The sequence below is a fragment of the Sander vitreus genome, chromosome 6 (genome assembly GCF_031162955.1).
Source record: "Sander vitreus isolate 19-12246 chromosome 6, sanVit1, whole genome shotgun sequence".
NCBI classification, from domain to species: domain Eukaryota; kingdom Metazoa; phylum Chordata; class Actinopteri; order Perciformes; family Percidae; genus Sander; species Sander vitreus.
In genome coordinates, this window is record NC_135860.1 from 5,401,619 (window position 1) to 5,423,825 (window position 22,207).

The following is a 22,207-nucleotide window of genomic DNA, read 5'->3' on the forward strand; positions in this document are numbered from 1 at the left end:
AGTGTTTTCTTTTACTTTTGATGATTATAACTGACAACTAATGAAAACCCCAAATTCAGTATCTCAGAAAATTAGAATATTACTTAAGACCAATACAAAAAAAGGATTTTTAGAAATGTTGGCCAACTGAAAAGTATGAACATGAAAAGTATGAGCATGTACAGCACTCAATACTTAGTTGGGGCTCCTTTTGCCTGAATGACTACAGCAATGCGGCGTGGCATGGAGTCGATCAGTCTGTGGCACTGCTGAGGTGTTATGAGAGCCCAGGTTGCTCTGATAGTGGCCTTCAGCTCTTCTGCATTGTTGGGTCTGGCGCATCACATCATCCTCTTCACAATACCCCATAGATTTTCTGTAGGGTTAAGGTCAGGCGAGTTTGCTGGCCAATTAAGAACAGGGATACCATGGTCCTTAAACCAGGTACTGGTAGCTTTGGCACTGTATGCAGGTGCCAAGTCCTGTTGGAAAATGAAATCTGCATCTCCATAAAGTTGGTCAGCAGCAGGAAGCATGAAGTGCTCTAAAACTTCCTGGTAGACGGCTGCGTTGACCCTGGACCTCAGAAAACACAGTGGACCAACACCAGCAGATGACATGGCACCCCAAACCATCACTGACTGTGGAAATGTTACACTGGACTTCAAGCAACGTGGATTCTGTGCCTCTCCTCTCTTCCTCCAGACTCTGGGACCTTGATTTCCAAAGGAAATGCAAAATGTACTTTCATCAGAGAACATAACTTTGGACCACTCAACAGCAGTCCAGTCCTTTTGTCTTTAGCCCAGGCGAGACGCTTCTGACGCTGAGTCTTGTTCAAGAGTGGCTTGACACAAGGAATGCAACAGCTGAAACCCATGTCTTGCTTACGTCTGTGCGTGGTGGTTCTTGAAGCACTGACTCCAGCTGCAGTCCACTCTTTGTGAATCTTCCCCACATTTTTGAATGGGTTTTGTTTCACAATCCTCTCCAGGGTGCGGTTATCCCTGTTGCTTGTACACTTTTTTCTACCACATCTTTTCCTTCCCTTCGCCTCTCTATTAATGTGCTTGGACACAGAGCTCTGTGAACAGCCAGCCTCTTTAGCAATGACCTTTTGTGTCTTGCCCTCCTTGTGAAAGGTGTCAATGGTCGTCTTTTGGACAGCTGTCAAGTCAGCAGTCTTCCCCATGATTGTGTAGCCTACAGAACTAGACTGAGAGACCATTTAAAGGCCTTTGCAGGCGTTTTGAGTTAATTAGCTGATTAGAGTGTGGCACCAGGTGTCTTCAATATTGAACCTTGTCACAATATTCTAATTTTCTGAGATACTGAATTTGGGTTTTTCATTAGTTGTCAGTTCTAATCATCAAAAGTAAAAGAAATAAACACTTGAAATATATCAGTCTGTGTTTCACTTTTTGAATGGAATTACTGAAACAAATCAACTTTTTCATTATATTCTAATTATATGACCAGCACCTGTATATATATATATATATATATATATATATATATATATATATATATATATATATATATATATATATATATATATATATATATTTAATTCACATAAATGTATGTTATATAGTTTTCCCCCATTTGTTTGGTTTTACACATGGTTGAGAAGCACTAATGATCCACTGCACACCCAGCAGCCTATCACAGTAACAACAGCATGCAGAGGGGTTTATATTCCCCTCTTTTTCTGCACTTTCTGTCCTCAAAGCGGGTTCACATCTCAGTGACACAGTTGTGTCTGCATGACAGGGCTTTCCCGCCTGCTTTGCATTTTCCACACGCACAGAAATGTCAAATATCTGCAGTAGGTCAGGACCTGTCCGAGAGTGGCATGGCTTGTTCTGCGTTCCAGAAAAGTGTGATATTATTCATTCACAGTTATAGCTTGCAATAGTGTTAAAGGAAGACAGTATCTAAAACAAAGGTACCAAGGTTTCTCCAAAACCAATAAATTGATCTTTTCTGTGAGTGAATGAACTGCCACTGACATTTTTTGTCTCATGTTTTGCATCCAGGGTGCAGTCGCATTTGAAGGGGTAAGGCTTCCAATGCATTCCAGCATTTTACTTCTCTGGTTAATTTGTGTATGTGGTTGCATTGACTTTGTATTTTTCTCTCTCTGTTAGTGTCCACAGGCCCAAGTTTGTTTGTGTGAAAGAGGAGAGAGGGGCCCTCAAGGAAGTCCGGTGAGTTCTGTATAAAAATTGCATTCTTTACCAAAATGATCAGATACTCATTCTTTATTTCGTCATCACAAACATACAAAGGATCATCTCGTCTTTTAGGATATAACCAATACTTAACTTTTACTAATTCCAGGGTAGAAAAGGGGACCCAGGCTTCAGAGGGCAACCTGGTCTAAAAGGAAGCAAGGTAAGTCATCACACAAACTATTTTAGTGTCTGATTGTATGCAGCTCATTGTATGTTGTTCTCTTTTTTTTATAAGGGGGAGTCTGGCTCGGATGGTCGACCTGGAAGTGATGGTACAGAGGTAAAAAATAAATAATCTCTTACTACCAAGTAACATGCTTCTTATTCGATGAAATGCAGATTTTAAAACTTTCACCTACTACTCTTTACAGGGTCGGCCAGGTTATAAGGGTAACAAGGTGGGTGACATTTAGCTTTAGCAACATGCTTATCGGTTGTTTTACTGTCCTCAGAAAATAAGAGTCTAATCTTGTGTTTGGTCTTTTAGGGGGAGAGAGGAGACTGTGGCACTCCAGGGGAAAAGGGTGACACTGTATGAACATTATTAACTACATTGTTTTAATCAATACCAACGACTTTGCCTCTCGTAATGAATTAGGTGTCATTTTGCAGGGACCTGAGGGACCTCCAGGCCAGCGAGGCACGAAAGGAGAACAGGTAGAGCACAACTAAGAATTATTGAATGGATTGCCATGAAATCTTGTACATCTATGGTCCTATAGGATGAATCCTATACTGACTTTGGTGATCCTCTGACCTTTCCTGTAGCGCCAACATGAGGTTCACATTTATGTTTTGAGTGCAATAACTTTGTATACCCTTAACTTTGCATCTAGCGCCAGTATCAGGTAAACATTTTTTAATTTGTCCAATACTTTGGTTTATGAAAAAAAAAAAAATGGAAAACTACATGACATTCATCAGTCTTACAGTAGCTGTAGGCTACTTTGTGTTTGGGGTTGGTTATCAAATGTTAGCATGCTATAAACTAAGACAGTGGTAAACATTATACTTAAACATCAGCATGTAGCATTGTGAGCATGTTAGCATGCTAATGTTAGCATTTAGACTCTTGTCTTGTTAAAAAAACACCAACTTCTAATTTTTTTCATGGTTCTTATTGACCTATCATTAGATTCATAGTTCTTATTGACCTATTATAAGATGAATTAATCACTGAAATGCAGTCCACACCAGCTTTGCAATTAAGAAGCAATTTCATAATTATTTTAAATGTTTTTGTCACTCATCCTTCACGCTCCTGAACATACAGTTTACTGCCTGCTGTTCATATTGATACAAAGACATCAGACAGTCCGTTCACTCTCTAATATGAAAAATGGAAGTGGAATTTGCCTCTTATTCATCTCTGCACTAATGGAATGTGAATATTGGATTATGGGTAATCCTGATACTAATGTGGCTATCCAAAGCAGTGAATCCAGGCTTGCAGGATATTATTCTTTTGCAGGAACAGACTTTGTGTGGTGGGATTAGTGCATGGACCTGGCCGCCCAGCACCACTCTTCCTTCTCTGTGCTACTGGCACAGTGTCAGTATAACCTTGTTATTTTGTGAGCTTGGCCTGAGAATCGAAGGACATGAAAGCTGTGAATGTTGATTTTAGTGATTTCAGTGGTGGTGTGTTGGTTTTGACCTGATGCTTGGTCATACAACACGGGGGCTGCATTTTAAATTCATACATGATGAAAGATTTTTGCAAAATGAAGAAAATCATGGTTAAAACAATAGGTACTAAAAGCAAACTTAAATGTTACATTGAAGGATTGTATAAGGTTTTAAATTTGTTTTGCAGGGTGTGATAGGACCACAAGGAGACATGGGACCTGAGGGCCCAGCAGGACCTAAAGTAAGTTTCCCCAAGACCTAGAGATGCATTGAAATGTGTCGTTACCTAACGGTTGCCCATAACACTGCTTTGTACTGATCACTGATTTTTTTCTCATCCCCTTTTGTCAGAACATTTTTAGATAGATGTATTTTGAATATTTAGTTAATATTTATTCGCTTTCTTGACGACAGTAAGCCGCTGGTACCACTCTTATGTCTGTGCGTTAAGTATGGAGCCATAGAGTCAGGAGGGCATTAGCTTAGCTTAGCATAAAGACTGGAGGTAGGGGGAAACAGTCAGCTTGTTTCTGCCCAAAGTTAAAAATACACATAGCAACACCTCTAAAACTCAATCAATATGTTGTTCTTTGTTTGTTTAATACGTACACAAACAGAAATATATGGGGGGGGGGTTACATGCTAGAACAAGTTCTTGATGGTTTATCCATCTGCCCAGCACTTCTGTGCAGCATCTCCACTGGTTGCACGGCTGTTCACCAAGAAATAGTGCTATAGTGTAATAGTATACAACTCCTCACAAGCATGTTTCCTAAAATGTTGAACTATTCCTTTAAGGTTTAAAGAGCTTCTTTTTTCTTTTCTTTTTTTAAGAAACTCAATATTTTTATTTTGATAAAATACAAATTTTGATTTTAAATGTCATCAGCATCCCAAAGATGTAAAAGCAAGATTCTTTAGTCACCTAAAGATCCTATTTATGATCCTTCAGAAATGTGTGATCATTCTTACTCAGAATAGTGGAGTTGTTGATTGCTCCCCAGACAGTTTCCCACACATTTGGAGCAAAATAAAAACGACCTTTAAAATGTGTGCCCAGGGCCAATAAGATGCTGATGGCTCCATCACCACAGAGCTGTCCTGCAGCTTTTTAACAAAGATGTCTTTATACAGATATAATGTAATGTGATTTATAGCACCTCCAGGAAAAGTCAAGACATTAATCAAGTGCGAGTTTTACAGAAGTAACAAAGGACTGGTCTTTATTTCTTAAATGCCACAAAGGTTTAAACAAGACTACAGGCCATTTGGCTTCAATGTATAATATGTATGTTTATAGTATTTTCCACCAGATATCACAAAGATACTACTGTAAATGACAGAAACGTCATTCATTTGTTTCACACTATCTAATTAAATCTATTTTATAAGCACTTTAAAAGAGTGGGGAGAGCGTGATTATTAAATTCCCCACGGATAAATGTACTGCAGTTTAAATCATACAAACAAGATCGAAAAGACATGAGGTTGTGGTTCTTCTTGCAGAAGATGTTGCATGTAAAACATCTCAGGATGTAAATGGTCACCGACTTCCCTAAAAAGCTAACATTTATATATTAGTGTTACTTAAAGGGGTAGTTCAGAATTTTGGACATAGGACCCCATTTCTAAGTTAGCCAGTGTGTTATTTATCAGTGGAGACTGTTTTCAACACACTGGCTAACTTGGAAATGGGGTCCTATGTCCAAAATTCTGAACCACCCCTTTAAAGAGACAGTTCACCCAAAAAATGAAATTAATTTCCCCTCTTACCTGTTGTGCTATTTATCAATCTAGATTGTTTTGGTGTGAGTTGTCCAGTGTTGGAGATATCGGCTATAGAGATGTCAGCCTTCTCTCCAATATAATGAAACAAGATGGCAATCGGCATGTGGTGCTCAAAACAACAACAAAATACATTTGAAAAACTCAACAGCAATGTCTCTTTCCAGAAATCATGTACTATTTTCTTTCTACCGAACTACACCTGCCAACCGGATCACTGCGCAGAACGAAACATAGTCACTGTACTCATGAGAATTCATAGCAACAATAGTTTTCTTACTAATAGTTCAATACTGCTAGCTCACCTGAGCTAGCTAACATTACAGCTCAGCCAAGGAGGATGCCATTAATGTTAAAAGCTTGCGCTGTCACAAGCACAAGCCTCATCCATGAGTATGCTTCCTTCTGCAAGATGATACAGTTTGCGGATGTAGCTCAGTGAAAAGGTTGGATGGTGATTATTACCTCCGCCAAGGTTTTCCGGCAAATGTTCTTTCTTCGTGCATATTATTGGTCATGATTTTATTGGTTGAGTTTTGAATCTCTCTGTGTAATGAGGGAGTCATCAGCAAACATGTAGAGTTTACAGGAAGGTGAAAATGTTATTTAGATATTATCTCAGTGGATGCAGGTTTGTTTAATTATGTGGTTATACGTGGGTGAGCTGCAGGAATGAAGACATTTTTATTCATTTTGAACAAAAACACATTACATGTTAGTGCATAAAGTATAAAAGAGAAGATGACTGGGTCAATCCTAAGGGGATGGATAAGCACATGAGAAGCTGGGTCCAGACTAGTTTAACGATAGCCAGACAGATTCTTTTAAGAGGATGGAAGAATGAAGGGGTGCCGTGAATCCAGGAGTGGGCTTTTGAGATGGCTAGGGTGACAACGTTTGAAAATAATAGTAATATAAACGGTTTGCCAGATTGGATGTCTATACTAGAAAATGGGGAAAGTATGTGAGCTTTCTGGAGGGCTCCTACGAAGCTTTGTGCTGGAGAGAGACGTGTATGATGGGCTTATGGTGTTGTCATTTATACATAAGTTCATACAGGTTATTGTCTATTTTGTTACTATTTTATTAAATGGTCTTGAATATTGTAGTTACTGTGTGTATCTCTTCTTGATTTTTGTCTGGGTGGGTGGTGATGACAAGGGGGGGGGGGGATATATTCATGTTGCGAATTGTATGTTTTGTGTGTTGTTAAAGAAATAAAAATTGTTAATCACAAAAATGGGGTGGTAGTTGCTCGGTCTGTAGGGAGTTGGGCTGGGAACCGGAGGGTCGATGGTTCATGTCCTTGTACGGACCATAGTAGGGAGTGTGGACTGGTATCTGGAGAGATACCAGTTCACCTCCTGGGCACTGCCAAGTTTGCTCTTGAGCAAGGCACCGAACCCCCCTTAGCCCACTCACTCTGACATCCTCATTTGTGCATGTAAAGGTCCTGAGCATGTGTGTGTATTTCAGGCCTGTGTGTAGTGTGTTCTAACAGAGTGTAAATTGTAATTTCCCCACTGGAGATCAATAAAAAGTATGAATTATTATTTTAATTAAAAAAGAGGAGATGACTAGATGTATGTGGCCAATATTTCTCATTTCATTTCACACCTATTTGCAGTGTTGAACTGCCATCACATAACGACTGAACTTGTTTACTTGCAACAGGGAGACAGAGGGCCCAACGGTGCTTCTGGACCACCGGGGGACATTGGTATCGGATTCCCGGGAGCCAAAGTAACTCTTTTATATCAACATTACCTTAAAAACATCCTCTACTGTCACATAATCTTCCTCAAATCTTATCAAATCAAAATGAATACAGACACATACTATGTATAATTACTTAATCATATTATATACTGTTCTGGGGTACACTGCTATAGTAGATGGTATCATATTACTCTCATATACTATTCTTTGCTGACTTTCCTGTTACAAATCACACCACTATGTCACTTTTCTTGAGACTGTACTGCACTGTACTACTGTGTGTATACTGCTGGCCTTATCTTATCTTATCACCCCTCTCATTGGAGTTAAAGAACATTTTAAAACATCTCCTGCAGCTGGAAAGATTGTTTGATGAGAAAACTTCTTTAAATTAGTAGTTTTCTCCGATAGTGAGAAACTAACAAACCCCTAATAAGTGCCAGAGATAGATTACATATCCTCACTCTTTAATTACTGTAATTACTGAAACAAGTTGTACGTGTTGAAAGTTGTTGAGTGGTGCTGTTGCATGTGTGATGCTTACAGGGAGAAAAAGGCATTCAGGGAAGACCAGGTCTGACAGGTCCTGTTGGAATAGGAGAACCTGGACTACCAGTGAGTATAAAACAATGGTCTTATATTGTATCGATGCATCAAGGTCTTGTGCACAGTTACACAGTTTCAATGGGCAAGTGACACTGGTAAAACTGTCCTGGTAAAAATGTAAAGCTACCAGTGGTGTAAGTACTCATATGTTTTACTTAAATAAAAGTAGCAATACCACTTGGTAAAAAAAACTCTAAAAGTCGTGCATTCAAAATTGTAACTAAAAAAACAGTATTATAGGCAAAATGTACTTACAGTATTAAAAGTATAAGTATTCGTTGGGCAGAGTAGCCCCTTTAAGAATGTTGTGTTGATATTATTACTGATGCATTGACACATAAGCAGTATTTTGACATCACAGCTGGTTAGAGTGGAGTATACACTGTTGGGATAATTTAATCTATAACAATGTATCACACTTTATAAAGTGATCATATGTATTGTATGTAAAACCAGTCTGCAAAGTAGCTTTAGTTTTTAGATAATTCTAGTGGAGTTAAAATAATAATATTGCCCCCTAAAATGTAGTGGAGTAGAAGTATAAAGTAGCCTAAAATTGAAATACTTAAGTAAAGAACTTGTACTTAGTTACAGTCCAACACTGAAAGCTCTTTTTAGGGGGAAGAGTTGAAAATGGTTTCTTTTGTTATTACGCATCATGTACTATAATACTGGCCAAGTTGTTAAACATGAGCATGTTCAGTGCACTTTACTTGCATCCTATTCCTGGGAATTGGATTTTCAAACCGCTGCTGCCACCTGGAGCACACAATATGTAAAGTTGCTCAACAGTGCAACTTCATTCTGTCCTATTTAGAACCACATGCATGTCTTTTGTTGGCATTTACTGAAGCCTCCACATATGTAGACTTTTTATTATTAAAAGTTGTTTGTTTGTTTCAGGGTCCCCCAGGATCAGCCGGGGCACAAGGAAACCCCGGACCACCAGGAGAGGGGCTTCCAGGGCCAAAGGTGAGTCAAGTTTAAAAACCATGTGTTGGCTGAAGGAGTGGTTCTCAATAATGTACCACACACTAAATAAAGTATCTATTGACCTTGTACTTGTCATACTTTTCAGCTGCTGCAATTTCAAGAAAAAACTGTCTTTGTCTTTGAGAGTTATTCTACTGGACATACTCTTCCCACTGTGAACAATTGCACATTCTTTAGTCAATATTTTTACACATTTCATTTTTCGTTTTAGAAACTGTACACCTCTTTACATTTTAAAACAGATACATTTTTACTGAAGATTTCTATTTTTTGTAGTTATGATTCTTGACTTCCGCAGACCCTTTTTTTCCCCTTACTTTGTTTACTGTGAACATTATCCACCAAAATACCTAGGCAAATTTTGTGTATGTAAAAAGTATACAACACTTTGTATGTGTGGTGCAATTGCTTTTAAATAACTTTTTTTCAATATAGGTTTTTATGGTATTTCTTATTGTATCATTGTTTGTGTTTTGTGTTGTTGTGTTATATGTATTCCTATTAAGTTATATTTATTTGTATAAAGGCTCTTCTAGGGATAAGAACTGCCAACTAGCTCAGGCTATAAATGCTGTGGTATGTGGCATCGGTCCATGCTATGTCCCTGTTAAAATGAATACTGTATAACAGAGTATAACTCTATAAGTAGAAGGGTTGAAGTAGACAGAGTAGCAGTCTGGATATTGACAGTGATAATGAACACCAAGGCCCAGATGCATCTGATGTTGTTCACTGCAGGTGCAAAGCAGAACAGACTGATTCATCTAAATTACAACCAGAAAATGTTTCACCGATTGCTACAAAACATTGTGTATTTACTCAGGCATTTGCATTATTCACCTTCACAAAACTTGACATGTGAAACATTTTCCATGACGATGTCTGCAGTTTGTCACACTTTCCACCTTTTGTTTTAGGGTGATCGAGGATACGTGGGTCCCAGGGGCAATCCTGGACTCGCTGGTGTTGGGATCAAAGGTGACCAGGTAAATATATGTAAGCATAATATGCATGTATGCATAAGCGTTTTACTCAACCAGAGGAAACTGTCTGCTGATAATGTAACATTTCCTTTGCTTTGAGTACTTACCCACGTCTCATATACTCTGATGCAGCGCTGGCTCTTTGATTATTGTATTAATCTTTTCTCAGGGAAGTCATGGGCCGCCTGGGTTTCCAGGTCCAGTCGGTGCTCCTGGTTTAGGACTTCAAGGAGAAAAGGTAAAAGCTGCTTTAATGTATGCCAGTGGTGGAAAGTAACTTAGTATGTTTAATTACGTACAGTACTTAAGTACAAATTTGATATACATACTTGCGTATTTCCATTTTATTGCATTTTATGCAACTTTATACCTCTATTCCATTACACGTCAGAGGCAAATGTTATTTCTACTCCACTACATTTGTCTCACAGCTTTAGTTGCTTTTCAACACTTTTTCATCCCCTTCTTGTGCAGTGAACACCATGTACCTCCAGATGTGTTGATTTAGGTCTTTCTTTATGTTTTGGGAAAATTCTCCTACTTCTTAAGTTAAATAAAGTCACAAAGCTGAAAACAGAGCTGTTTTTCTGACACCATGAAAAGACTTTTTAGAGCTACGTGGTTCTCACAGGACAGCAACGCTACAAACACATGATGATCGTTTAGAATACAGTGCATTAAAAAAATGTCAACAAACACATCAATGCAACAGTAGTCTGTATCCACGATGTTCCACTTCCGGGATTGCTCCGGTGCCGCTGGAAATTCCGCCGGATGTCACTCTTTACGGCCGGATGTCTGGATGAACTATTGTTAACTGGTCCTCAGATCTCTGCAGGGTAAATCCAGACAGCTAGCTAGACTATCTGTCCAATCTGAGTTTTCTCTCGCACGACTAAAACAACCTTTGAACGTACACGTGTTCCTCCAAAACAAGTTCCTTCCCTTCTCTTAGCGCCGCCCATGACGATTGCGATTGGTTTAAAGAAATGCCAATAAACCAGAGCACGTTTTTCTCCCATCCCGGAATGCTGTGGACTAGCCGGACCCTCCTTCGCAGCGCTGTGGAGGAAGGTCTGGCATAGCGAGACTAATGCAACAGTAATATTAATCCAGAAACATAATATATAATAGTATAACACTGACAGGAAACATTTTACTGCACAATGAGTTCTTTCACGTTTGATACGTTACTATAAGTACATCTTGCTGATAATACTTTTACTTAAGTAAGGTTTTGAATGCAGGACTTTTACTCATAGTGGAGTATTTTCACAGTGTGGTATTACTAATTTAACAGTAAAGGATCTGAATACTTCTTCTACAACTTTCTGCCAGACAGATCAGCAGGCCACGTGCTCCCATCGCTTTATTAGTTTTAAACTTAATCTTCTGTCTTGCAGGGTGATCAAGGCCCAGTTGGACCTGCAGGCCCCAGAGGAGCTCAAGGTATTGGAATAACAGGAACAAAGGTAGGACTGGAGGGGCGGAAACTTTAACAAAATGTTTGTCTCAGAAACAGATTGCTTATGTGATTGACTGTCAGCTGATTTTCCGTCTGATTGCATCTAAATTGTTTTGCATATTTTATCACACCAATGCAGCTGGCTTGTCAATCAAATGCCTGGTAGTTTGAATCAGTCTCCTGGAAGCAACAGAGAGGCTGCTATTGTGCTATTGGTGTATGGTTTATAAGTTATATATATGGTTCATTTTTAATTCCTGTGTCCTAAATCTAACCCAAAAAGTAAAAAAAAAAGAAGAAGAATTAACGTTAAATAACTTATTATGCTCTGTTTAGTCTACAGTATGTGTTTATTAGGGCTTGGTCGATATAAAGGTTAACCAGTAAGTAGGTATATCTGCGATATGCATAAAAAAATTCCTTTATATAAATCTTTGAATGACATAATGGCATTTTACTGCAAGTTAGACCCCCGGTTTAATATATTTTGGTGTATTTTTAACATTATAATTTCATTTACAGCTAGGTTTTGTTCACTTAAATCTTTATTGACACTACATTTAAAAACAAAATAACAAACCCACAAACACTAGAAAACAAAGAAGAAGAATTAAAGGTAAAAAAAATTGTTATTGTGAATTAGAGCCTTTCCATGCAAGCATTCAATTTCAGCATTTACATCCTAAGCTCTATTCAGGGTTTTCAATTTCACGTAACATTTTCAAATTGCAAATTTCGTAAAACACATTTGTCATTTCAGTAATATGACCTTCTTTGATTCCCAATTTCTTGCAAATATTTAATTATGACCCGATTATCCTTTATACTGATGTAAAAAAAAAATAAATAAAAAAAAATGGTGGTGGTGTATATTTTTCTTATTGTCAAAAATTTCCCACAGGTGGTTTCATTTCAAAAAAATATCAGTATCATGTTTGCTGGAAGTTCCCCTGTTTAGTTTCCAAGTCGAGCTCCACACAGTAAAGACTTTGAATATGAAGTTTGAATATCCCACTGAATGTGTGAATGTTGTTTTCAGGGGAATCAGGGCCTCCCAGGTGAACGTGGCCCGACAGGTGAGAGAGGTGTTGGAGAGCCAGGACCTAAAGTAAGTCCTCTGAACACTTACCACTCTACAGTATAGATCCCTTTTAAGGGAATAGTTCCACATTTGGGGAAATACACTGTGTTGCCAAGAGCGAGACGAGAAGATCGATACCACTTTCATGTCTGTACGCTAAATATGAAGCCAGCAGCCAGTTAGCTTAGCATAAACACCTGTCCTTCTGGTTTTTGTACAGAATAGATTAAACAAACAAGATATAACGTGTTAATTAGTGAGCTTGTGTATTGTGTTTGGAGCCTGTTTAGCTTTTCCCTCCGCTTCCAGTCTCTCGTGGCTCTAGCTCCGTAGTTCAAGTACAGAAATGAGAGTTGTATTGATTTTCTAGTCTAACTTTTGGCAAGCAAGCGACTAAGCGGTTTATCCCAAAATGTCGAACTGTATTTTTTTAAGTTTAATAGTAAAATATTGCCAGCTGAGGAAGGATCTGACATTGTAGGTCACACACTGTAGCTCTGTCGCAGCTCTCTAAAATATAAAGCCGCAGAAACAATCAACAACAAGTCATTCAGTTGATCAGTCTGTGCCCCGCCCATACTCCTGCACCTTACTTTCCTCTCTCAGGGTGACCCGGGGTCCAAGGGTTTACCAGGTATACCTGGTGAGCCAGGAGAGGATGGAGCCCCGGGACAAAAGGTAACATCAGAACCTAAACCGGTTTTCTCTTTTTTACACACACACACACACACACACACACACACACACACACACACACACACACACACACACATACTATATATATATATATATATATATATATATATATACATACACATTTGTGTTTGGTAGGTTATTTCTCTGTGGTAACAATGCTTTTTGGCAATAAATCTTATACCGTTGGAAAGCCTGTTTAGTTCCCTTTCAAATGGTGCCCCATTTGTAAGGAACATGCATTTGTGGGATGAGCAGCAGGGCTGAGTATGTGGGTTGCGCCCATGAAAAATTTACCAAATCTTCTCTGCCAATGCCAAACAGCTTATTTTGCCGTTGCTATTGACAGTTGTTTTGTGCTTCTGGTACCTCCTGGTGCTGCCAATTAGAGATGAGATTCTGCAGCCAGTGGCAATCCCATATCTCCACAGTCTGGGACCGAACGCTCGCCCCCACAGGGCGGGGTTTATCAGAGACTACCTCCAGAATGTGGGAATGGAGAGGATGGAATGCTTGTGGGATCAGCTTGGGCGTGCTGTTCATGCCAGATTGACCAACACAACCACGTTGGCTGACTTGCGACAAATGCTGGTTGAAGAATGGGATGCCATCCCACAGCAGTGTGTGACCAGCATGAGGAGGAGGTGCCAGGCTGTTGTGGCTGTGTATGGTTCTTCCACACGCTACTGAGTCTCCTGTTTGTGAAATGAATAAATAGTTAAATTGCCAATATGTCTTGTTTCTTCAAACTTCAATCATCCAATCCACCAAACACCAAACGAGTCAATGGCAGAATAACCTGTTTGGCATTGGCAGAGAAGATTTGGAAATCTTTCATGGGCGCAACCCACATACTCAGCACTGCTGCTCATCCCACAAATGCATGTCCCTTACAAATGGGGCACCATTTGAAAGGGAACTAAACAGGCTTTCCAATAGTATAAGATTTATTGCCAAAAAGCATTGTTACCACAGAGAAATAATCTACCAAACACAAATTTCCTTACTTTTTGTGCTAAGTTTATATATATTTTAATTGGTGTTACCAGTCTGCTGCTTCATTGACTGTTTTCAAATCACTGCAGGGTGACGTTGGGTTACCGGGGCCCAGGGGACCCGACGGTGCTCCTGGTAAAGGCACACCTGGAGGAAAGGTAACAGACTTTTTTCACAGCTGATATGTACAGTATATAAAGACTATCTATAAATGTACTGTACTATTTGAGTTTCCACATACAGTGATCTACAGTGAGGATTATTTAGAAGAATGTCAATAACAGTTTTGTGTTATTTTGGCAGGGAGACAGAGGAGACAGGGGGACCAGGGGACAGCCAGGTGCAGTCGGTCCTATGGGGCCGATGGGCTCAAAGGTAGGTAAACACATAAAGAAGCATTCTATGTGAAACTCATATAACAGTTTTACACTAGCCAGTAGTGTTACTACAAAACATTACTCTCTAAGGCTGTAAAAATGTAAAGGCACTTCCGCAGATTTCTCTTTTCTTTGTTTTCTAGTGTTTGTGGGTTTGTTATTTTGTTTTTAAATGTAGTGTCAATAAAGATTTAAGTGAACAAAACCTAGCTGTAAATGAAATTATAACGTTAAAAATACACCAAAATATATTAAACCGGGGGTCTAACTTGCAGTAAAATGCCATTATGTCATTCAAAGATTTATGTAAAGGAATTTTTTTATGCATATCGCAGATATACCTACTTACTGGTTAACCTTTATATCGACCAAGCCCTAATAAACACATACTGTAGACTAAACAGAGCATAATGAGTTATTTCACACTTTTAAAGTATTATAATTTGAAACCTAAAATTGTTCTTACAATGAAACTGCGGATGTCCAACTCCCACCTTGTTCCCTTTGTCTGGTGTTAACCTGATGAGTGTTTTCTTTTTCAGGGGGAACCAGGAAATATGGGGCCACCAGGTGCAACTGGACCACCAAGCAGGGGTCTAGCTGGTGCCAAGGTAAGCCTGTTTGGTGCAAACAAACCGCAGCTGTAAACTGTCAACAGCAACAATTGATCTTCTTCCGGTTTTTGTCAGGGAGAACCGGGCCAACCGGGTCCAGCTGGAGCTGTAGGAGAGCCGGGGAAAGGTTTACCTGGACCAAAGGTGAGTTCAGGTTCAGGTTAGTCTATATCCATGATGTTCTACTCCCGGGATTGCTCCTTTGCTGCCGGAAATTCCGCCGGATTTCAATCTTTTCTCCTCGATGCCTGGTACCTTCCGCTTTGTTTGCGTTGGAATTTTAAACTTGTATATTAAACTCTTAACTGCTCCTCAGATCTCTGCATGGTAAATCAAGATAGACAGCTAGACTATCTGTCCAATCAGAGTTTTTTTTGTTGCACAACAAAACTACTTTTGAACGTACACGTTCCACCAAAACAAGTTCCTTCCCGAGGCTATTTTGCAGCGGCACCGGGGTTCCGTCCGGAGCTTAGCACCGCCCAAGACGATTGTGATTGGTTTAAAGAAATGCCAATAAACCAGAGCACGTTTCTTTCCCATCCAGGAATGCTGTGTGGACTAGCCAGACCCTCCTCCGCAGCGCTGTGGAGGAAGGTCTGGCAAAGCGAGACTAGGTTCAGGTTTACTCTTCACTGATCCTCCTGTGAAAAGTACTCAGTGGTGGAAGAAGTATTCAGATCTTTTACTTGAGAAACTACATGTACCACACTGTAAAAATACTCTGTTATAAGTAAAAGTCCTGCATTGAAAATGTTACTAAAGTAAAGAATGTAAGTATGTAAGTATAATCAGGAAAATGTACTTAAAGTATGAAAAGCAAAAGTACTCAATGCAGAAAAATCCTCACATTTTAGAAACTGTAAACGATCCAAACAGTTCTGTTTAATTGTCTAATCATTTCAGCTGGACTTGTAGGCCTGTATATTGTGGGTAGTTTAATTTATAAAAAGTTTATTTTATATACTACATGTGTGCAGAAAGCTGTCAGATGAATATAGTGGAGTAAAAAGTAAAATATTTCTCTCTGAAATGTAGCGGAGTAGAAGTAGGCAAAGAAAGTAGGCAAGAAAAGAAAAGACTCAAGTAAAGTACAAGTACCGCAAATTTGTACTTAAGTACAGTACTTAGTTACATTCCACCATGGAAAGTACTGATATAAAAGTGGCATGTTTTGGTTTGTAGGGGGACAGAGGGTCTGCAGGGCTGGCTGGGACACCTGGACTTAAAGGTGACGGTTACCCCGGCCCTACAGTGAGTATCAACCTCCATCACAGCCCCCTTCATCACTCTACACCCGCACTCTGTCATTGTTCTCACACCGTGTCTTACTTAGGGACTTCCGGGGCCTCCTGGTCTGAAAGGAGAGACTGGATCAGATGGCGCCGGTTTACCTGGACCAAAGGTATAGGTTCACCTTGGGAAAAACGTAAAACACGGACAGTGTCTGTGGCAAAATTGTTCATTTCTGTTTCAGAAGTTACTTTCACTTCTCTGGTGATTTCATTTACAGTAAAGTTAATTGTTTCTCTGAGAATATTTAGATCACAAATAATCACTATTGTATAATATGACAATGGATAATATGAAAATCCAGGAAATAGAAAATATGTTTTGGTATTTCAGGTGTTTTCTTTCTTGCTGTGTTGATTGTTGCTTTGTATATTTGTGTCTTTCCATCCTTGTGTTTATAGCCGAGATGTTTTATAAGCCTGATATATATATATTTTTGTCTTCCTTTCGTCTGAGATTAGATTACTGTGGTTAATGACAGATATCTCTACAGTTTTTATAATTTACTATCTGTTTCCTGTTCAGGGAGACAGAGGTTTGCCTGGACCTCCTGGACCTGTTGGGCCACCAGGAATTGGTGTAATTGGTCCCAAGGTAATCTGGCTTTTTTTTTGTTAAACTATAAATATATTTCCCTTTGAATTTAATGTTGGTATCCAGAAAGAGACACCGTTTTACTTTCCTGCAGGGCTCAGTTGGCCAAATGGGACCACCTGGTGCACAGGGCTTACCTGGAGAAGGCATCCAAGGACAAAAGGTAACATTGTCAGCTGTCAGTTGCAGACTCGAAAACTTTCAGTAGCTACGGTCTATAACCATAGACTGTACAAAATAGTCTATATGCAGTTTATGAATGGAAATTGTCACCTGATAGGACTCACTGGAGTGTTATTTGTCCATTTTTGTTAAGCAAAGTGATTGGTGAGCTATGTTTTAGGCCACGTGTCAAACTCAAGGCCCGCCAGCCAAATCTGGCCTCTTGCAGATTTTGATGCGGCCTGCATATCAATTTAGGTTCACAGTTTCTTTTGGCCTACCTAGTTTTTGTCGCTTTTTCAACATTTTGTTGCTTTTTCGGAAGTTTTTGTCAATTTTGGCACCTTTTCCAACATTTTTATTTTTTAAATGTTTTTGTCGTTTTCCTGGGACTTTTTTTTGGCTAAGTTACTTTTTTGCTGACTTTTTTAAGGTCTTTATGTCACCCAAACTAAGTCAGAAGACTATATGAGACATGCAATAACACAGTCAAGATATTTCACTTTTTTGAAATGTCAATAAACTATACAATAAACTGGCCCTTGATGTGATTCAGATTTTCCAGTGTGGCCCTTAGTGAAATTGAGTTTGACATCTCTGTTTTAGACTAAAGACTCAAATATACAGGTCAAACGATAAGACAGTAGTTTTTATTTTTAGCATTCAACAAAATAAAGCTGAAAAATCTAATAGCTAAGACTCGTGTTTTTATGGAATGCTAACAAAATAGTCATTATATCTCTGTTAAAATGACTTTACTGCCCTGTTAGGAGTATAAATCCCTTGAGCTTAGAGAGAGAAACTGTCCATTAGCTCCTTCTTGTTGTTTAAGTTCTCCTGGACATGAACTGTGCTCTGTGTTTACAGGGGGAGACAGGATTTCAGGGGATCCCCGGGCCCAGAGGTCCTCCTGGACAAGGCCTGCAGGGGGACAAGGTAACATGATATAATATCAGCACCTGCATAATGAACATAGTCAACATTAAATATGAAGTGACAGCAAACCTAGCAAATATGAAAAACTGCATGAATCTAAAACCAAATATGTAAATAAGTTAGTGGTTTCGGACAAAAGCGAAAGATAACTTCAGCACTTAGAAAAATAAAATCAGTGAACTGCATGCAACATGCTTATATTAATCTATTATTCATTAAAGGTTTCCAATGGCAGTTGTACAGATGTGTGCATATTTACAGGGGCTCTGTTGGAATGGGGTTGGGGGATAGGATACCTCTTTTATCTTCTATCTCAGCCGTACTGTGTGATTCTTTAAGACAACGGTTTCTTTCCTCCTGCAGGGGGATCGAGGCTTCAGAGGGGAAAAGGGCAAAAAGGGGGACAGGGGAGAACATGGAGAGGCCGGAGCCACCGGACCTTTGGTACTGGACTTTGTTTTTTAGAGGGATTTAAGTGTCTTCAAGCAAATCTCTCAATATGTGAAAACTCAAAACAAAACTAATAAATGATGATCTATTTTACATCCCAGGGTAGAGTGGGACAAAAGGGAGAACCTGGACTTACAGTAAGTAAAGTGCATCACTCATTGCAGTGAGAATCATGCAGTGCAGTCAACTACATTGGGACATTGGTGTGTTTTTCATTATTTCGGTCCTGTACTTCAGCACGTTGGGTTAAAGTGCTGTCCTTTAATTTTTAAAAAGCTTTAATTTGAAGCTATTCATATCCACATCAGATGAACAGGGACGGAGTTGAAGCCCTTTTTCATACATAACACCCAACTTTAGGGGAAAGAGAGTATATGAAGAACATGTATTTTACCCTTAAATAGTCCTCATTCTGAATATTCTAGTCTGACTTTCAGGTTTAAGGGTGTTTGATAGGAGGCAGTAGGGTGGCTGGACTCAGCCTTTCGAGATAAGGTATGGAGCTCGGACATCTGGAGTGAGTTCGGAGTAGAGCCGCTGCTCCTTCACATCGAAAGCAGCCAGTTGAGGTGTTTCAGGACGCCTTCTCGGCGCCTCCTTTTGGAGGATTTCCGGGCACGTCTAACTGGTAGGAGACCTTGTGGTAGACCCAGAACACACTGGAGAGATTATATATCTCACCTGGCCTGGGAACACCTCGTGATCTCCCAGGAGGAGAGGGAAAATGTTACTGGGTGAGGGACGACTGTTCTACCTTGCTTAGCCTGCTGCCACCGAGACCTGTCCCTGGATAAGCTTAAAAAAATTGATGGCTGGATGTTCACATTCATTTTGGATGGACAGTGGCCTTGTCCTGCTAAGTCCTACACTGTTCCAACTGATATGGATTTAAACACCCTCAAATTAAAGCCGAAAGCTAGAACGTTACCCTCGTAATAATCACTGATTTATTTCTTTACAGTAACAAGGTGACAGTTTGTCGTAAAAGTATTGCACTTTCTGTCTTTCACAGAGGGAAGAAATTATCAAAATAGTGAGATCCATATGCGGTAAGTAATCAGAAACTCTCATTTAGAATATGTATCAATCTTTTAATGTCTATAACCTGTATGTGTCTCTCTGTTGCATTAGGTTGTGGAGTAACCTGCCGCCAAACCCCCTTGGAGCTGGTTTTTGTGATCGACAGCTCCGAGAGCGTCGGCCCCGACAACTTCAACGTGATCAAAGACTTTGTAAACACCCTGATCGACCGAGCCTCGGTCAGCCGTGACACCACGCGGGTGGGTGTGGTCCTCTACAGCCACATCAACATGGTGGTGGTCAGCCTCAGACAGGAAGCCACTCGTGATGAGATAAAGTCTGCGGTGCGCTCCATGACTTACCTGGGCGAGGGGACGTTCACAGGCAGCGCCATCCAACAGGCCAACCAGGTGTTCAAGGCGGCGCGGGCAGGTGTGAGGAAGGTGGCCATCGTCATCACGGACGGGCAGGCCGATAAAAGAGACGCGGTCAGTCTGGAGAGCGCCATTTCAGAAGCTCATGGGATTAACATCGAGATGTTTGTGATCGGGGTGGTGAATGAGAGCGACCCTCTGTATGAGGAGTTCCAGAAGGAGCTCAGTCTCATCGCCTCGGACCCCGACAGTGACCACATGTACCTGATCGATGAATTCAAAACACTTCCAGGTGAGCATACAAGGAATACAAGGAGTTTGCCTTGGTATTTTGGTGCATAACAATAAACATAGTAAGAGAAAATCAACAACAATAATAAAGTAGGTACTATAAAGGTCACGAATAATTAATAAAATAGAAATTTAGAATATGAAAAATATGTAAAATATATATGTTTTTAAATCGTTAACCCATAATGTTGTACCATAATGTACATATTAAAGGGTTGAATTAAAAATCAAAACACATTTTCCTACTCATCACTAGTAGTAGGCTATCAAGCTGTGCAGGTTTTGGTTTTATTTGCCCAGATTTTAAGATATTAATCTGTGAGGTTTCTGCCTGCACTCCAACACAATGGAGACTAATATTTAATGTAAAAAATAAAAAACTAACAGTAACATCTCTTTACAAGAATAGTGTCACTGTTTCTCTGGCTAGTCTAAAGAGTAGGGACTATTTCTTTGGCAGAAAGTAATTCCAATGACAAAAATGTGTTTTGTGGATTTATCAGCGTTACGGTTACACTAGAAAATATGTAAAATACTAAAAGACAAATACCCCGACATTTTATTTCAGGTTTCAAATATGACCGCTGGCAGGAACTTAAGTACATACATTGACAATTTGAGACTTAAGAAACTCAAATGTAGTAAGACATTTTAAACAATTTCTTCTGCTGACACTTGGTGGCAGCAATAAGTGACGGTCCCTCAAGCAGCCTTACAGATGCAGTAGGTAAGCCTTATAAAACTAACTTTCTGTCATATTTGCTGAAACTGACCCTATGTTCCAGTAGAACTACATGAAGCAGGTAATTAAAAAAAAAATCCAGCTCCTCTGGCACCACCTACAGCCTGTAGTGCGATTTGCAAAAATCCACCGCTCCCTGTTTAGATGCACCAATCAGGGCCGGGGAGGGGGTGTCTAACTGCGTGTCAATCACTGCTCATGCACACGCATTCATTCTCCCTTGTGGGGGGAGGGGCTTAGGAGACCGGTTTGGGCTTTAGCGGAAAGGGGGGAGGGACTGAGAAGTTGTCGATGTTCCGATTTTTTGGTTAGGTCCTGGATCTTCACAATCCTACCTACAGCACCTTTAAATGGATAAGGTACTGCACTGCTTCATTCTCTACACATTATGTGCATAAATGACGGAAAAAAAACATACCGTAGCTTGGATGCGAGTCTGGGAAAACCAATCTTTTAGAACATATACTACCATATTGCTCATGAGCAAGACCTCGCAAACTGCTCACATTTGATCCGTGGCTGTCCGGGGAGGCTAATAACATGAAAGTGAAGCCGTTTGTACATGGACTGGTGCTCAGAAAAACAGAGATTAAACTATGCAGAAGAGTATATAAGTGTATATTTACGGTTTTGGTCTTCTGGTATTGCAGCTCTGGAGAGAAAACTGCTGAGTCGTATCTGTGAGGATGGAGAGAAACGTTTGTTCAGCTCCGTCCCGAGCTCCGGACTGCCTCCAGGAATCACCGAGGTCGCCAGTAACGTTCAAGAACCTCCGTACAGGACAGATACCGACACCCCCACCTTCACAGGAGACTTCAGGAAAGTACAGATGGTGGTGAGAAGAACAAATCAGTCATTATTCGACCTAATTTCTATCAATTTAAACTGTTTTTATGTTTATATATATATATATATGTATGTATGTATGTATGTATGTATATGTATGTATATATGTATATATATGTGTGTGTTTCTAATATCCATAGACAACTAAGTTAAAACATCCAAAAACCTTTTGTATTTTTAGCCGGTTGGTCCACCACTTTGGTCCAGACTGAAATATCTCAACAACTATTGGATGGATTGGAACAAAAATTGGTACAGACATTCATTGTTCCCAGAGGATGAATCTTAATGACTCTGGTGATCCTCTGACTTTCCTCTGGCACCAGCGTGAAGTTAACATTT

The 22,207-nt window shown here is 39.7% G+C and overlaps 1 protein-coding gene across 1 annotated transcript in view; it reads left to right on the plus strand.

The window, feature by feature from the left end:
• col28a1b (collagen, type XXVIII, alpha 1b) overlaps window positions 1-22,207 on the plus strand; it is a 28,221-nt gene that overhangs the window by 3,548 nt on the left and 2,466 nt on the right. Inside the window, exons 3-32 of the mRNA XM_078251793.1 lie at window positions 2,019-2,039; window positions 2,130-2,189; window positions 2,323-2,376; window positions 2,452-2,496; window positions 2,588-2,614; window positions 2,704-2,748; window positions 2,829-2,873; window positions 4,033-4,086; window positions 7,305-7,373; window positions 7,896-7,964; window positions 8,859-8,927; window positions 9,866-9,934; window positions 10,101-10,169; window positions 11,335-11,403; window positions 12,436-12,504; window positions 13,084-13,155; window positions 14,256-14,324; window positions 14,470-14,541; window positions 15,086-15,154; window positions 15,233-15,301; window positions 16,343-16,411; window positions 16,494-16,562; window positions 16,976-17,044; window positions 17,139-17,207; window positions 18,074-18,142; window positions 18,506-18,586; window positions 18,694-18,729; window positions 19,605-19,641; window positions 19,724-20,278; window positions 21,670-21,854. Coding sequence (XP_078107919.1) covers window positions 2,019-2,039; window positions 2,130-2,189; window positions 2,323-2,376; window positions 2,452-2,496; window positions 2,588-2,614; window positions 2,704-2,748; window positions 2,829-2,873; window positions 4,033-4,086; window positions 7,305-7,373; window positions 7,896-7,964; window positions 8,859-8,927; window positions 9,866-9,934; window positions 10,101-10,169; window positions 11,335-11,403; window positions 12,436-12,504; window positions 13,084-13,155; window positions 14,256-14,324; window positions 14,470-14,541; window positions 15,086-15,154; window positions 15,233-15,301; window positions 16,343-16,411; window positions 16,494-16,562; window positions 16,976-17,044; window positions 17,139-17,207; window positions 18,074-18,142; window positions 18,506-18,586; window positions 18,694-18,729; window positions 19,605-19,641; window positions 19,724-20,278; window positions 21,670-21,854 — 2,424 coding nt within the window. The remainder of the gene's footprint in view (window positions 1-2,018; window positions 2,040-2,129; window positions 2,190-2,322; window positions 2,377-2,451; window positions 2,497-2,587; window positions 2,615-2,703; window positions 2,749-2,828; window positions 2,874-4,032; window positions 4,087-7,304; window positions 7,374-7,895; window positions 7,965-8,858; window positions 8,928-9,865; window positions 9,935-10,100; window positions 10,170-11,334; window positions 11,404-12,435; window positions 12,505-13,083; window positions 13,156-14,255; window positions 14,325-14,469; window positions 14,542-15,085; window positions 15,155-15,232; window positions 15,302-16,342; window positions 16,412-16,493; window positions 16,563-16,975; window positions 17,045-17,138; window positions 17,208-18,073; window positions 18,143-18,505; window positions 18,587-18,693; window positions 18,730-19,604; window positions 19,642-19,723; window positions 20,279-21,669; window positions 21,855-22,207) is intronic.